General features: G+C 36.8%; 1 protein-coding gene across 1 annotated transcript; it reads right to left on the bottom strand.

The window, feature by feature from the left end:
- Nucleotides 1–3,767: 3,767 nt before the first annotated feature.
- Nucleotides 3,768–11,561, bottom strand: LOC121523968 (oocyte zinc finger protein XlCOF7.1-like). Its single transcript, XM_041809081.1, has 3 exons — nt 11,438–11,561; nt 8,258–8,536; nt 3,768–5,650 (listed from the first exon to the last, which is right to left on the bottom strand). The coding sequence occupies exons 1-3, from the start codon at nt 11,460–11,462 to the stop codon at nt 4,761–4,763; spliced, it is 1,194 nt and encodes a 397-aa protein (XP_041665015.1). The 5' UTR covers nt 11,463–11,561; the 3' UTR covers nt 3,768–4,760.
- Nucleotides 11,562–15,015: the final 3,454 nt, after the last annotated feature.

Here is a 15,015-nt window from a genome sequence, read left to right as displayed (position 1 = left end):
TCTCAGCTTCCCCTTATACTGAGGCTCGGTCACAGTAGCAGCAGGCTGAATGCAGACATCCCTCCCCCAAGAGACACTTTCCAACTCCTTCTGGGATTGCCAGACCGGACAGGATATATAATCCCTCCAGTGCATTCTGGGTTTTTCCTGAGCCCGGAAGACTTCCAAAAGGAGGTTCCCAGGGGACATTCTGATCAGATGCCCAAACCACCTCATCTGGTTCAATTAAAAGTTAAAAAAAAAACATGGATTACATTTTTAAATATTAAGAGGAAAATGTATTCTCCTCAAACCAAGTTTTGATAAATAACATCACTATCTTAAAACCACATAAAAAGTTATTTTCCATTTTTACCAGAACAAAATAATTTTTGATCCTCTGTAAATATAAAAAAATCCTACAATGCTGCAAATATAATCGATATAAATTACAAACCAGTGACCAATCACTGATCCCTGAGGTAATCCACAGGAAATTATCCTAAATCCTGAGACAGTATCATTAATTTATTAAACGCTTTCAAAATAGTTTTCCAAGGAAGAAATAGCAATGACACGTATTCCATACTTCTAGCTGTCTTGTAATATTTTTTCATCTGTTTCATCAAAAGCCCTCTGCAGGTCAGTGAACAAACCAATACATCACTCATCATTTTCATTTGCATTTGCTTCTTCTCCTTCCATTTTATAGCTGCAGAGATAGTGTTTCTGTTTCCTTTCTGGTTTTCATTCAGTTTTTTTTGCCACAAATTTAGAGACTCAGCTGTTTCACTAAGAACTTGTCTAAAATATTGGAAAATGAGGCTGAGAGGATACTGGTCTATGGGGGTCCATGCACTCTTATAAACTGGAAGTAGAAGTAGTTGATTCATTCAATTCAACTTTATTTATATAGCACATTCAAAACAACCAGGGTGGACCAAAGTGCTTCACAGTATAAAAAGCAAAACATGAAACAAGAATGCATCGCTTTAAGAATAAAAAGAATAAATCAAAATAGAAAATCATAAAATAATAGTCAAAATAATAGTAAAAACTAAAATCTGTTGGGATTCATGTCCCTGCAGGGTCTCAACTTCTGACCTTAGTCTGATAAACAAGGAAACATAGGAGATGATTACTGCCGCTAGGTGGCGACAGCGCAACATGAGCGAACCAAGCTGCTGACAAACTTAAATAAATGTCAGAAGAAGAATGTAGCCGTTTGCTAACCGGGTTAGACAAGACATCACATTGAAATGTCTGTGCTTGTTTTAAATGATGAACTTATTACTGTGGTCTTTTCTCAGACTGTTTTTTATGTTTAATGGAAGACTAGTGCCCCGCTTGATCAGAGTTTCACAGGAAGTTAGCCTTAGCTGCCAGCTTTTCAGAGAATGATGACGGAGCTTTGCCAAATTGCCACCACAGGAGAAAGAGGCTAAATTTATACTTCCAAAATAACAGATTTAACAATATTTATGTGCTGTGAACGTTGATGTGATTCAGTAAAAACGACTGAGGTCCAAATACTGAGATCTTTAGTGAACCAGAGACTGACTGCTGCTGCTGAAGAGATATTTGAGCTGGTTGAAAGGACGATAGCAGAAGATGAGGAGGAACTTAGTCGATCTAAAGAGAGTCAACACAAACGACTGGATGCTGTTATCAACCCTGAGGAGGAGTTACACAGACCAGGTATCTACACTTTTATTATAACTGTTAGTGTAAGCTGACATCTAAATGTTCACAGTGAGGATGAATGTTTTCTCATTTAGAGGGCTATTGTGTTCATTAAGGACACAGGAACTATTTTTTATTTACCCCTAAATATGAAAATAATGCACAATATGAGCTTTAACATTATATTCTGATACTATATTATAAACAGTAAATCCCAATTTTCTGATAAATGGTGTGTGTATTAATTCTAAAATAAAAAGGCACACATCTCATATCGCATTATTTCCCACTTCTCAGTAACAGTGTGGCTTACTATAGTTTCAGTCAGCATTGTTTTAGAGTTACTCACTAGCTGCTGGAAGCATTATGGCTTGTTACACAGAACATCACAGTATATGGATAATTCTATACCTGAATTCAGTCAGAACCACATTGTCAAGAACATGGTTTACAGTTATCCTTATTTTTCTTTATTAGCAGTTATTCATTTGCACTTACTGTCATTATTTATATTTGTATGTCTGTTCTAGGACCCCCTACCCAATATGGAAATCATCAAGTAGGAACAGCACACATTCCTACCTTTCCGGCGCCTACAAGGAAAGTTGGAGGCAGGGAGAGAAGCAACAAAAAACCCAGAGCAGCCATCAGTGACAACAGGATGAAACTAAGGCAGAAGCAGAATAAAAGAGGAGCTCAGGTGGAGGAGGGTTGTAAAAAGTGGCTTGCAGAGGGATCAGCAATGTGTAGCCAGGCAAGAGCAGTTTAAATAAAGCAGCATGAGTGTGATTAGCCAATTGCATGCTTAGAGCCTATCAGCTGGCTGTCAGTTGTTGAGCTCAGCTGATCTTGATTATATGGCAAGTCCTGACTCTGTAGCCTCCTTGAACTAAAGCTGTTTGCTCAATCTCTAAGCCTAGATATGACACTTGCACAAAATAAACCCATATCCATATCTGTTTTTGATTCTGCTGTGTTTGTGTTTTATTTCTGTGTTTTAGTCACTGTGCAGCTCTTTGGTAAATGTTAATGGTTTTTAAAAGCATCATTTTAAGATGTCTGTGAAGAGATGATTTTGGAAGGTCTGTGAAAAGACCATTGTACCATTCATGTCTAGTGATTTTCAAATTTTTTCTCCTCCAAGGCACACCCATGATCTAGCTGGAACCTTAAACCGGACATATAATGCAAAAATCACTTTTCAGGCGTTTCTAATAAGAATATGTGCCCCTGGCCTGTCCACAATCCCCCAAAGTACCAGAAAAATCCATTCCCTTCCCCCCGTCTCTCTCCACCTATCAGAAAAGTGTGCTCAATCAAGCCGTTGTCAGATTTTAACCCTAATGACCTCACATTGGGAGTAAGTACCCAACCCCAGGTTTGGTTGGAGTAAAGTTCCACCCTCCTCCCCTGATCTTCCTCTCAACTGCAGCTGAGGTGCTGGATAGCTCAGTGGGTTACCCTGATGACTTTGATCTTGGAGACTGCTGGTTCAAATCCCAGTCAGGTTCTTAACTTTGGATGTAAGTGTTCGTAACATGAGGGGTGCCGTGTCAATTTCTCTGAGAGGGGTGTGGTCAGGGGCGGAGTCAGACTGCTCATCAACTTGTAAAGCCACAGACAGAAACATACAGTTCTCAGTATAATTTAACTATTGAGTAATATGGAAATATCATTGAGCATGCTCTTATTCAGGAACAAACCAAAGAGACAGCATCCTGCTGTCTTGGTGTAAGGTTTAGAAGTGACTGCATAGCTCAGGTTTACATTGCCGACTGTGGTATGGGAGGTTGGGTGTTCAAATCTCAGTCAGAGCACAAGTGTCCAGTTTGGGCAAGATCCTTAACATAGAACACCTGTCACTTTGGATCACAGTGTCCGCTAAACCACAATGTAACCTGTAAACCATTTGAAAAAGACAAAAAACAAAGGAAGAACTTACAGGGCAAAGAAACACATCATATTAGTCAATGAATATCAGGTATTTTATTTTGTTTTTATTAATTCATTTCAAATATGATAAAATTTAATACATATAAATACGAAGGCAAACACAGTAAAAAAGTTTTAACACATTACAATAAATAAATATTTGTTATTGGCACTTTCTGTTGAATAAAGATGTAGGGTAAAGTTACAAACTTATCTCCTTCCCATTTTAAGGAAAAATGGGCTCAAATGATTAAAAGCTGTGGCATTAATAATGTTACCCTATAATACAGGCTATTACAAAGGCAACAATTATAAAACAGCATTACACATGGCACTAATCAACATAATTCAAACCTGAATCAAATAATTTTGATAATAAGCAAATGCTTGTGAATATAACATGCTCACGTAAATACACATTATGGTTATAACTTGTTTGATTTATACCAGTTTTGTAATATAAGGACTCATAAATGTTTGTTATCATGACTATTGAGGATTCTGTACGGATACATTTTTGTGTAAAAGGTAAGCTGTTTCATTTCATACTGAGTTTCAGTAAAGTTCAAGTGAATTAATACTTCTGCTTCTGTGCATATCTCTGTAACCATAGATCAATTAGAGATGCAGGACCAAAAAAATATAGCTCTTAAGGAGAGATCATTATTTCAGTCCAGCTAAATCTGACAGATATACGGTCAATGTAGAGAAAAAAAAAATGGCTCCAGGACAGATCCCTGGGGGACTCCCCACTGTACCTTCAGCAGTTTTGAGTTTCAAATAGTTGCTCTTAACATATTGATCCCTACTGTATAGGAACGGATTAGCCATGCTTTTCCTCTCATTTCATATTGGTTATCAAACAAAGTCAGTTAATCAAATTGAAAAACTGATCACAAATTATGGATGGAAAATTTCAAAATATTACTGAAATAAACAATTTCAATAACAAATATGTGGTATCTGAAAGCTCAATGAGGACATGCTTGGAATTAACACATCCTTAAGTAACTTTGTTCAAATGTTCAAATCAAAGTTCAACACTGAATAAAATAATTGTTAAACTGTCGATGTGCCCAATAACTACAACAAAAAAATCCTATCATAAGAGTCAAGTTATATCATTTTCAGAAAACATTTAAAGCAGCAAATGTTGGGCTTACCTTTTAACTCTTAATGTCAGATTTGGGGAGTATTCTTCTGTTTTTGCTGCTCCTAAAACACTTGTGTTTTTTGACATTATGAAACTGAGTGAATCTTTTATCACAAATGCGACAACTAAATGGTTTCTCCCCTGTGTGGACCAACGAATGTCTTTTTAGAGATCCACTTTGTGTAAAACTTTTACCACAAACTGCACAACTGAACGGTTTCTCACCTGAGTGGACTCTCATGTGCGTCTCCATATCTGCCCTCCACATAAAACTTTTCTCACAAACTGAGCAATTAAAACGTTTTTCTCCTGAATGATGCAGCATGTGTTTTTCTAAATGTTTCTCACTTGGGTACTTCTTTCCACATATTGAGCAACTAAATGGTTTCTCACCTGTATGGACAAAAGAGTGACTTTTTAAGTGTCCAATTCTTGGGAATCTTTTACCACAAACTGAGCAGCAAAACCGTTTGTCAGCTTTCGGGGTTCCTTCCTGTTTCTGCTGTTGTTGCTGCAGTTCATCACTATCCTCCCAATCATCACTGTCATCAGTATCTGAGCCAGAAAGGTGAGAAGTCTCATCAGGAGTATAGTCTTTGTCTGCCTCTGATCCTCTGAAGTCCTCTCCATCAGATTCTGTTTTCAAATACTCTGCGTCTCTGTTCTCTTCACTTTGGTTTTCATGACGCTGTGATGACTGAGGTTCCTCTCCATCCTTATCTTCTCTCTTCACAGCAAAAGTGACCTGCTCTGCTCCTTGAAGCTGTTCTCTCTCTTGACAGCTCCACAGTTCCTCCTGTTCCTCTTTAATGTGTGCTAGTTCCATTGGTCGCTCCTGGTTTAGACTGGAGCTCCTCTCCTGCTCAGGAAGAACTTCTTCTTTCACCACCACTTTCTGAATATCTATGTGAAAAAAAGTGGGAAAAAAATGTAGAAAATCCTAATTTGTCATAGGAGAAATCAACATGAGTTTTGATGTCAGCTAAAATTAAAAAAAAAAAAAAAAAAAAATATATATATATATATATATATATATATATATATATATATATATATATATATATATATATATATATATATATATTTACACACATATGTTGATAATGTAAAACTTATAACTTATAATTGAATGCTGTGTTTGAATCATGTGGCATGCAAGTAAAATCAAAGTGTCTTTAGAAAGGCAACACTCTGAAGTTTCTTCCAAATCTGTCAGACTCACTGTGTGTGCTACTGAGTAATATAACAAAAAACAACACATTTTTCTGTCTTTTTCTATGCTGAAACACAGGCCTGATGACTGTAGCTGATAGGTATTAGCTGGAAAACTGGACCAAAGCATGTATTCTCAGCTAGTTCAGGTTCAAAGATGATAACAACAGAACAGATAGTCAGTAATTTACACTTGTCTATGAGGAAAAGTCCAGACATAAGAGCCCCTTGGTAACCATCGTAGTATACCTAAAGTAAAAGGATGCTACTCCTTAATGCTTAGACACACATACATCCTCTTAAGCTCTATGGAAAGAGCTAAAAATTATACCTGTAACCATCTTCATCATACTGGGAACATGTCTGTCTTTATGTAATTGAGATTGGTGACATCACAGGAGAGGCAGGCACCTCCCTTCAACCCAGGCTCTCATTGGCTATTGTAGATTTTAAACAGACAAAGTAAAGTCCCAACTGGTCACATGATGTTTTCAATCTAAAGGTCTGAGGTTGGCAGCAGTTTTTCAATATAGCAGTGATATCAATTTCCTGGAAATAATTCCATTATTACAGCAAATACAGAGGGCTACAGAGAACGACAATGACAGATTACAACTACAGAGCACCAGTCTATGGATCTCTATGGATGTACTTGTGTTTTTGGACTAAATATTTGACTAGTTGTTTGTTGTCTGACAAATGCATCAGTTGTAGCTGTTGTGAGGGTTTTATCCTGGAGTGGCTTACATGGCAAGAAGCTTGAGAATTAGATCTTTCTGGTGGTGTATGGCATGTGGTATACTTATAAATAGCCATTTTGTAAATTATCGGAAATTTGGAGGAAAACAACAAGTGGGGAAATATTTAAGGGATCTGAGCACCTTCAACAGTTGTCATTTAAACAAAAACACAGATAGATTTGGTTGAAAATCCCAATTAACTGGATCCCTTGTTCAATCAAAACACCAGGTGTTTATTTTTAAAGTGGTTGGATTAAATAATATCAAAGTTGGCTTTACTTTCCTATGAAGTATTGTTGCACCATTTTTAAATGGCCCAGCGTGCTTTAGATTTCTCTTTCTTCAAGGAAATGTCACCAAGAAAATCAATCAAAGGGATCTTGTCTAGGTACAGGCAGCATTAGTATTCCCTTCTCTTTTTTCATTGGCCAGTTAAGGAAAGGTGACACTGACAAGCACAGTACTGCTCCAAAATTTTGACTGCCTTTAACTAATGGTGCTGTGAGCATGGCAACAAAACCAGCTGACACGGAGTTCTATTTTTCCACTCATGGTACTGCATGCTGAACACGCTGGACTACACTGGCTTGTATTTAAAATGAGCACTGCCAACCAGTGGCAGTGCTCAGCTTTGGCAGCTATTTTGAGTTTTAGTTTTAGTCTTTAAATGAAATGCATTTTAGTTTTAGTCACAATTTAGTCATTTCTACCCTTTTTAGTTTTAGTCTAGTTTTAGTCGACAAAAACTCAAAACATTTTAGTCTAGTTTTAGTCCATAAAAAGTCCTCACAATTTAGTCTTTACTTTTAGTCCAAGCATTTATTTTCTTGCCTAAATCTGGTTCCAAATCATGGTAGTGTGTTCTCTGCATCCTGTCTAACCTGGGGTCCCTGCTTTCTACAGCTGAGAGGCAGAAGAGCTACAGATGCATCGCATTTTGACAGATTTACCCACAGTGGAGAAATACCACTGATTTTGAATGTCTGATAAAAGTCTACCAGTCTACCAGTCTAAAACTGATAATAGTCTAGTTGTAGTCATTTTGACAAAAACTAAACTTAGATTTTGTCAGTTTTAGTCATCACAGATCCATTTTTGTCAGTTTTAGTCATAACAGATCTATTTTTGTTAGTTTTAGTCTAGTTTTTGTCATGGAAAAAAAGGCTGTCTATGAATAGTTTTAGTCAACAGAATTAACACTGCTGCCAACACAAACAAAACAGCAGCCTAACAACACACTCAAAGATGTGCCATTTGTCTTCTCATAAGACAACAGAAGATGGCGTGCGTGCTTTCAAGAAAGCTTAGGTTGTCTCCTGAGAGTTTCATCAAGATTGATCTAGGGCATTTTGAGTTATGTGCTTAGATTTGATAGGACGTGCCCAATTTCACTGACCAAAATGGTGCTTCAGATTTTGATTAACACCAATTTTGATTAAATTCTCTCTACTCATTGTTGAGGTAAACATAAACAATGTTGTGTTTTTGGTTCTATCTATGAGTGAGGATCACCATGAATAGTGAGGGTTATTCCCATTCTCACCATGAAGATATTTACCAGAATTTATGATGACTGGGAAAACTGTCATAGAGTTACAGCCATTCTCCTGCCAAGGCTGGTGGCTGCTTTCTTTTTCACTCTTCACAGTCAGAGGAGTAAATGTGGTGTCAGCGTCCTTTGCTCCTTGAATCCGCTCCCTCTCCTGACAGCTCCATATTTCCTCTGGTTCCTCTTTAATGTGTGCTGCTCCTGGTGGTTCCTCCTGGTTCAGACTGGAACTCCTTTCCTGCTGCTCAAAGAGAACTTCTTCTTCTTTCACCATGAGGTGCTGGACATCTGAGGAGAGTAATGGAAAAAAAATAAACTTCTACATACTCTGTATGTGTTGTTAGCATTAACAAAAAAAAAATGTCAGTAAATTGAAGTTTGTTAAACATAACCACTGCTGTGATTTAGTTGAGGCACTAGAGATTAGTGCTGCATGACTGGGTAAAAATCTGTGATTATACTGGACAATGTTGCGATTAAAGCATAATCCATAAATGGCATCATGGGTCTACTACTTGCGTGGTTATCAAAGAAATGCAGAGAACAATGACATTTCATTTCTAACTGAAAAAAATCAAAATATAAAGAAACACTGAACACTGAATAAGAGAAATCATAAAGTTTGTACAGTACTGCTTTCAGAGCAACTTACCATTTTCCAAAATGAAAGGTTTTCCTGTTTCAAAGGTAAACTTTTACTAAGTTCAACAGTGGCATTATCTTAAACTGTAAAACCTCTTACATGCATTTTTGAAAATCTTTTAAGTACAACTAATATAAAAGTTAATGCAAATGTTTATAGAATTATGTAATTGCACAGCCTGACATTGCAATTGTGTCTGTGATTAAAGTAAGTGTGCAGCACAACTAGGCATGCAACAACTCTCATTACAAGACCGAACTGTTTGATGCAGCATCCACGTAGGCCAAATACCTGCATAAATACCCAGCCAAAGGTATTCAGGATGGGTTCCTTATTACTCCTGCGCTGTCACTCAACACCGGAGCCATACAAGGATGAATGCAGAGCCCTCTACATTATACACTGTATATTAATAGCTGCTTATTAAATCATCACAATAAATCGAACATAAAATTTGCAGATGGCACAATTGTAGTGGGGCCAATCACTGGAGGAGATGAGTAAACAGAGAGGAGGCTGACAGAATGGTTTAATTAGAACACAATGACCCTCTACATGAGGACAATTAAATAATTAACAAGAGATGCTGCATTTTCTTGCAATAAATGCGCTGAAATCCTGAGGCTGAAGGCGGAAAATGAGAAAATGTTAAATATAATTGCTAATAGCAGTGAAACAAAGCTGAAAAAAAGAAGGTATAATTAATGGTTGAAACAGTTAAACTTGTGAAGAGCCACGGTGATGGAGCATCAAGTAGCTTTAAACAGCATTCAATTGCTGAAAACGCATAAAAATAGCTTAAAATAGCATGAAAATGGCTGAAAGATAGCATAAAAATTGCTATAAACAGCATCAAAGCTGAAGAACACAGTAGCTGATTTGTGGAAAATGTAAAGAATTACAGATAAGCACATTGTTATTTTATCATGTAAAGATGATACCTTTAAAATTGCTTAATTAAAGCCACATGTATGTTATAGTTATGGAGAATGTTAAAACGTGACTTTGTGTTTGTATGTGTGTGTAGGACTTCTAGGTTGCTATGGTAACGAATGCCTGTATGACATCATAGCAGAGATAAAAGCTAATTAGTCACACCTGTTAGTTTCAGTTAAAGTAAGCTAAGAAAACAGGGTTGAGAGGTCAGAACATGCACTCAAAAAACATCAATTTACGGTGTACTTGTAAAACCTAGCAGAAAACCAAAGGTGTCATGAGAATCAGCAGAAGCTAACGAATGTAGTGATGTGTTTTATATGTCTGGAAAGCAAAAAATCATGCTACAAGAGTGATAAAAAAAAAATGTCTTTCTGAGTCTGAAGACCAAAGTCTCAGAATCCGTAACACTGCAGCAGATGTAGGAGATTTCGCCGTTCTTGGGACAGTTGATCCTCTCACACCAAGACTGTGCATGATATGGCTTTGGTTCTTGGTTTGACAGTAGCAGGACAAGATTTTCTCTGTTTTGATGCCTTTTTATGTCTGTGGAGTGAAGTTTGTGGATTTTATGGAAGTTTGTTCAGGAGATTTCTTCTGTTTCACCAGCAGGCTGCTGTGCTCTGACTGATGATGTCACGAACTCTGAAGTCTGACTTTTTTGTGTAAAACCCCAAAAGTTTGTGTTGCTTAAACTGTGAAATCTCAAAAACCGAAGAAGATAACTAAAAGCTGAATACATGTTAAAAGAGTTTGTCTACGTTTTAAAGCAAAAATGAAATCTGTAAATGGAAGTATGCAGGATCTGTAGAATCTCAAAGTTGAAGCAGTTTTAGGCAGAACTGCAGAAATCTTCCATTCATTTTAATAGGGCCAAAAAATGTGAAAACTGTTAAATATTGTAAAAAGTAAAAGGGTTAGAAATGTGAAACACACAAGCACACTTCTCCTGAACATGATAAAAGTTGAACTGTGAAAATCAAACTGTGGAGACTGTGAAAAGTGCCAAAAAAAACGTACGGAAGAATCTTAAAGAAGAAGAATAAAGTCATGGAAGACCAATATGTTGAAATGCTGATCCAGCATTTCAACATAATTACTGACTCTATATAAAAGCTGTGGAAAGAATGACCAGTTTCAGAGGCTCCATTGCAAGTAGGGCTGCACCAATGACTCCATGGAACCGTTGTCCATTGCTTTTGGATATTTTTGTTTTATTGAGTTCCAATCAGGTATAGCAAGATACATTTTGTTAACACCTATTCGGAGACGAATTACATTCTATTCTAGTAATGTGCAAAAAACGTTTTAATACACCCTAAGTCATTTAACATGAAGGCAATAACTGGCTGGGTCCCTTATCACGGCCGAGGTCTCCCGCACGAGGTCCCGGTCCCGTTATTAGCCCCACTTTCACTTTCAGTGTTAAATTAGACGTATTTCAACCATCACACCATAGTTAGCAAAAAGTGCTTAAGTCCAGAAAGAAAGTTGTTTTGTACTAGGAGTAAACTGTGGCTAACACTGCACAGATGTGAACGTTAGCTGAAGGCTCAGCCCTTTGAAACATTAACAGGAAACGAGTTTATAATGTAAGAAAGAAAACCAACCTGAAAGATCCTGAAACCCGGACATTTTACAAACATCCAAGACTGAACGTAGAAACAGAAGAGTCCAGTCTGAGCCGTTTTCTGGAAATATTCGGCTCGTACTGGGCGCTGGCTCATCCACAGACTGTGCTCATCAGAATACAGCCTTTACGACCCGGAAACAAAAACACCACTTCCGGTACAGTCATCTGGCCTTCCGAATTAAAGAACAGTTTGAGATACACCCCCTAAATACATGTTAAACGTGGTATGGTTTAGACTGTTCGATATTTTAAAAGGAAACATCACATATTTTTTTTCCTGAGATCATAATGCAGGCATGCAGACAACAAATGATATAAAAACATGTATTGTTTGATAAATTATACATGTCAATCGTGTTAAATTTGACAGCTAATTTTAATTTTACTCTCAGTTTTCGTCTTTAGATGCCATGTTTTAGTCATTTCTACCCTATGTAGATTTAGTCACGTTTTAGTTGACAAAAACTCAAAAACACGTCAGTCTAGTTTTAGTCCATAAGAAGTCCTCACATTTAAATCTTAACTTTTTAGTCCAAGCATTTATTCTCTTGTCTAAATCTGGTAGAAAATCGTGGTAGTGTGTTGCATAGATTGAAACATAGATTTTGAATATCCAATGGAGACAAAATTTCATTTCAGTCTCATTTTAGTCATCTTGACAAAACTAAACTTACTTTTAGTTTGTTTTAGTCATCAGAGATCTATTTTGGGCTAGTCTTAATCTAGTCTTCCTCAGGGGAAAAAAAAGTATATCGATGAACATTTTTAGTCATCGTTTCAATCAACAAAATTAACACTGATGTCAACGAAACTAATATTTCACAGTTTTACTGTGTATGCATCAGGTTGAAATTTGAGTTACCACCCCTGTTTTAAAGAAAATTAAACAGGCGATTATTCATCTGTGATCAGAGTTTATGAATTCTCCATCTGGGGTCTTTTAACCCTTTAACAGACCTGCACATACAAAATCCTTGCCTTTATTGTAAATCTTTATAGCAAATAAATGACCGAGTAGGTAAAGAACTGAGCACTAGTAATGGTTACTTTAATAACATCAGTAAATGGGGAACACCTTCAATGAAAATGATTGCAAACAACCACAATCTTAATACTGCATACATGATGGGGGCTAAAGATGGGAATTAGTTCTGATTGACAAAAAAAGGATGCTAAAGTTTGCTGCAAGTAGATGAAGGTTTGATGAGATGGCTTTGATGGAACTTGGAGTTTGATGGTTTTTAGAAAATGAATGTCCTAAAAATCCATTTTTATGGCCAATCTTTGTTAATTCTACTCTGCTACTTTAGGATGCTCGATCTTCCAAACACACAAACCAAGCAGGTAAGTGCCAGAAGCAAACACCACTTCACGGACACCCATCTGGCCTTTAAAATAAATGTAGAGCTTTAAATATCCTACTGGTATTACATACTATACACACGTGTGTGTCTGTGTGTTGTGTGATTGGTCAATAGGAGTGATCTGTTCCCCACTCTGCTCTACCACAGGGACACCACACATCAAGGACTCATGATGGATGGTGTAATGTTAATGTTTTATATCAGGTGTCATAAAGCTCAGACAGTGAGCAGATTCCATCTGGCTTCTTGGGGTGATAGTATATTCTCAAAAAGAATTTGACTTATTTCAGAAAAGAATAAGCATAATTGGAGTAAAATACCAGCACAAATACCAACCATATGTTTTGACAGTATGATGATATCAAACCTCATAATTAAAATAAGTGAACTTTTACTGATCACTTTCATATCATTTCTTTAAGTATCTGACAACATGAATGCATATTAATGAATATGTTTTGGATCTCATAAACCCTTTATAGACCAGTAAAACTTAAATCCATCTTGTCCACCTGGGAGTGGTCACCAGTAAATCCCAGGGCTGAACCCCGAACAGAACTGCAATAATAACATTTTGGCTATTATGTGAATATATCTTAGAAAGACTGAAATGATGATATAATCAGCAAATAAATACACAGTAATATTGGCTACCTTATTAACATCCGTAAATGGGGAATAACCTTAGTACTGATTCTAAGATCACTGCAGTTATTAATTTGTATTACTATTAGAAGTCAAAGCTATTAATGACACTTTTTTAGTGAAAAAATCCATTATTGTTTGAGTAGTTGTGGCAGTTTTAATTCAGCCATCACACAAAGTCCAAACATTTTACACAGTATAAACAGTTTTAACAAAGTCAGTAGTGTTGCAGCAAACTCCCTATAAAAGTCTAATATCATCAAATGAAGCTATCAACTTTCAGAAATGCAGACACATCAGATAAACCAAACACACTTTAAGCCTCAATATAGCTTTACAAACCACTTTCTTGAACACCAAAGTGAATTACATGTTCTCAAATTTATGCTGGCATCATTCCAGGGTTTAACTTGAATATTAGAAACACATACCTTTTTTTCTTTTTGTATGGAAAATTACAAGCACTTCGCAAATCTTATTAGTTCCTCTGAATTAAAGATAACTTCTTTATAGTCTGTAGAGTCTGGGAATGTCTTTGAATTTATCCGGACTTTAGTTGAATTGTTTTGTAATAAAAAGAGGCCATTAAACTTCAGAACAAGGCAACAACGAAATAGTATATAAACAGAATAGCTAATGACTTTGAAATGCTTCCTTTAATGAATTCAATATGTTGTTTCCATGTTCACTTATGGTCAATATTTCAGTGTCAGTTTTACAACATTGAACATCAGCTGTTGCATACCATCGCACATATATATCACATCTGAATTAAATGGGATTTTAACATCTTTTCATGTGATTTTGAACTTTCAGCACAATGATTCTAAAGTTAAATAGTTTTGATTTTTATAACATGGGGGATTTGGTTGTTTCCTGTATTGTTAAAAATTCATTGTGATACAAGTCTATAATTTTTGTGGTTTGAAACTTGGGAATATGGCCTTTGGTTTTTACAACATTTCTGAGTTCTGAGTAAGGCTGATGGGGAAGTGGAGGGGTTGCGAAGAGAAAGTCTCTTGCTTGTAACCTTGCAAAGCAGAAGGATACGCCCATTTCCGTGTTTCTCACTGGTGAACCCATCTTGCAATGATCCTGTCTGAACCATTTGGGCCCGGTTAGAAAGTGACAGGACCAATCAGCGACAAGGGGCAGTACTTTTGGGCACAGATGAGTCGTGACGTAAGCAAGCAGTGACAAGAGGCCGGTGAAATTAGTGTGGATGCTGCTTAAGTGCCAGTTTAATCAGAACTTGATGATACTTCTTTGTTCAAAGAAGAACAAAGAACAGCAGTGAGTTGTTTTCTTTTCAAAGATGAAAAAAGTTATGTACTGACATGTCTACAATTGTCAAGGTTCGTGTTATGCAGCTCTCTATGGAGTTTACTCCTTCGGTAGGGGCACAGCTCGGTAGCGGCTACGTCACATGTTTTGTTGGTCTGATTGGCCCGTAAAGATGTGACAGACAGAACGTCCATCCAATCACCCTTCAAGTTTTTTTTTTTTTTTTCAAAGGTTCTGCCCTTTCCCAAACACTGTCTATGAG

The sequence above is a fragment of the Cheilinus undulatus genome, linkage group 16 (genome assembly GCF_018320785.1).
Source record: "Cheilinus undulatus linkage group 16, ASM1832078v1, whole genome shotgun sequence".
Lineage (NCBI taxonomy): Eukaryota > Metazoa > Chordata > Actinopteri > Labriformes > Labridae > Cheilinus > Cheilinus undulatus.
This window is presented reverse-complemented; position numbering and strand designations above follow the sequence as displayed.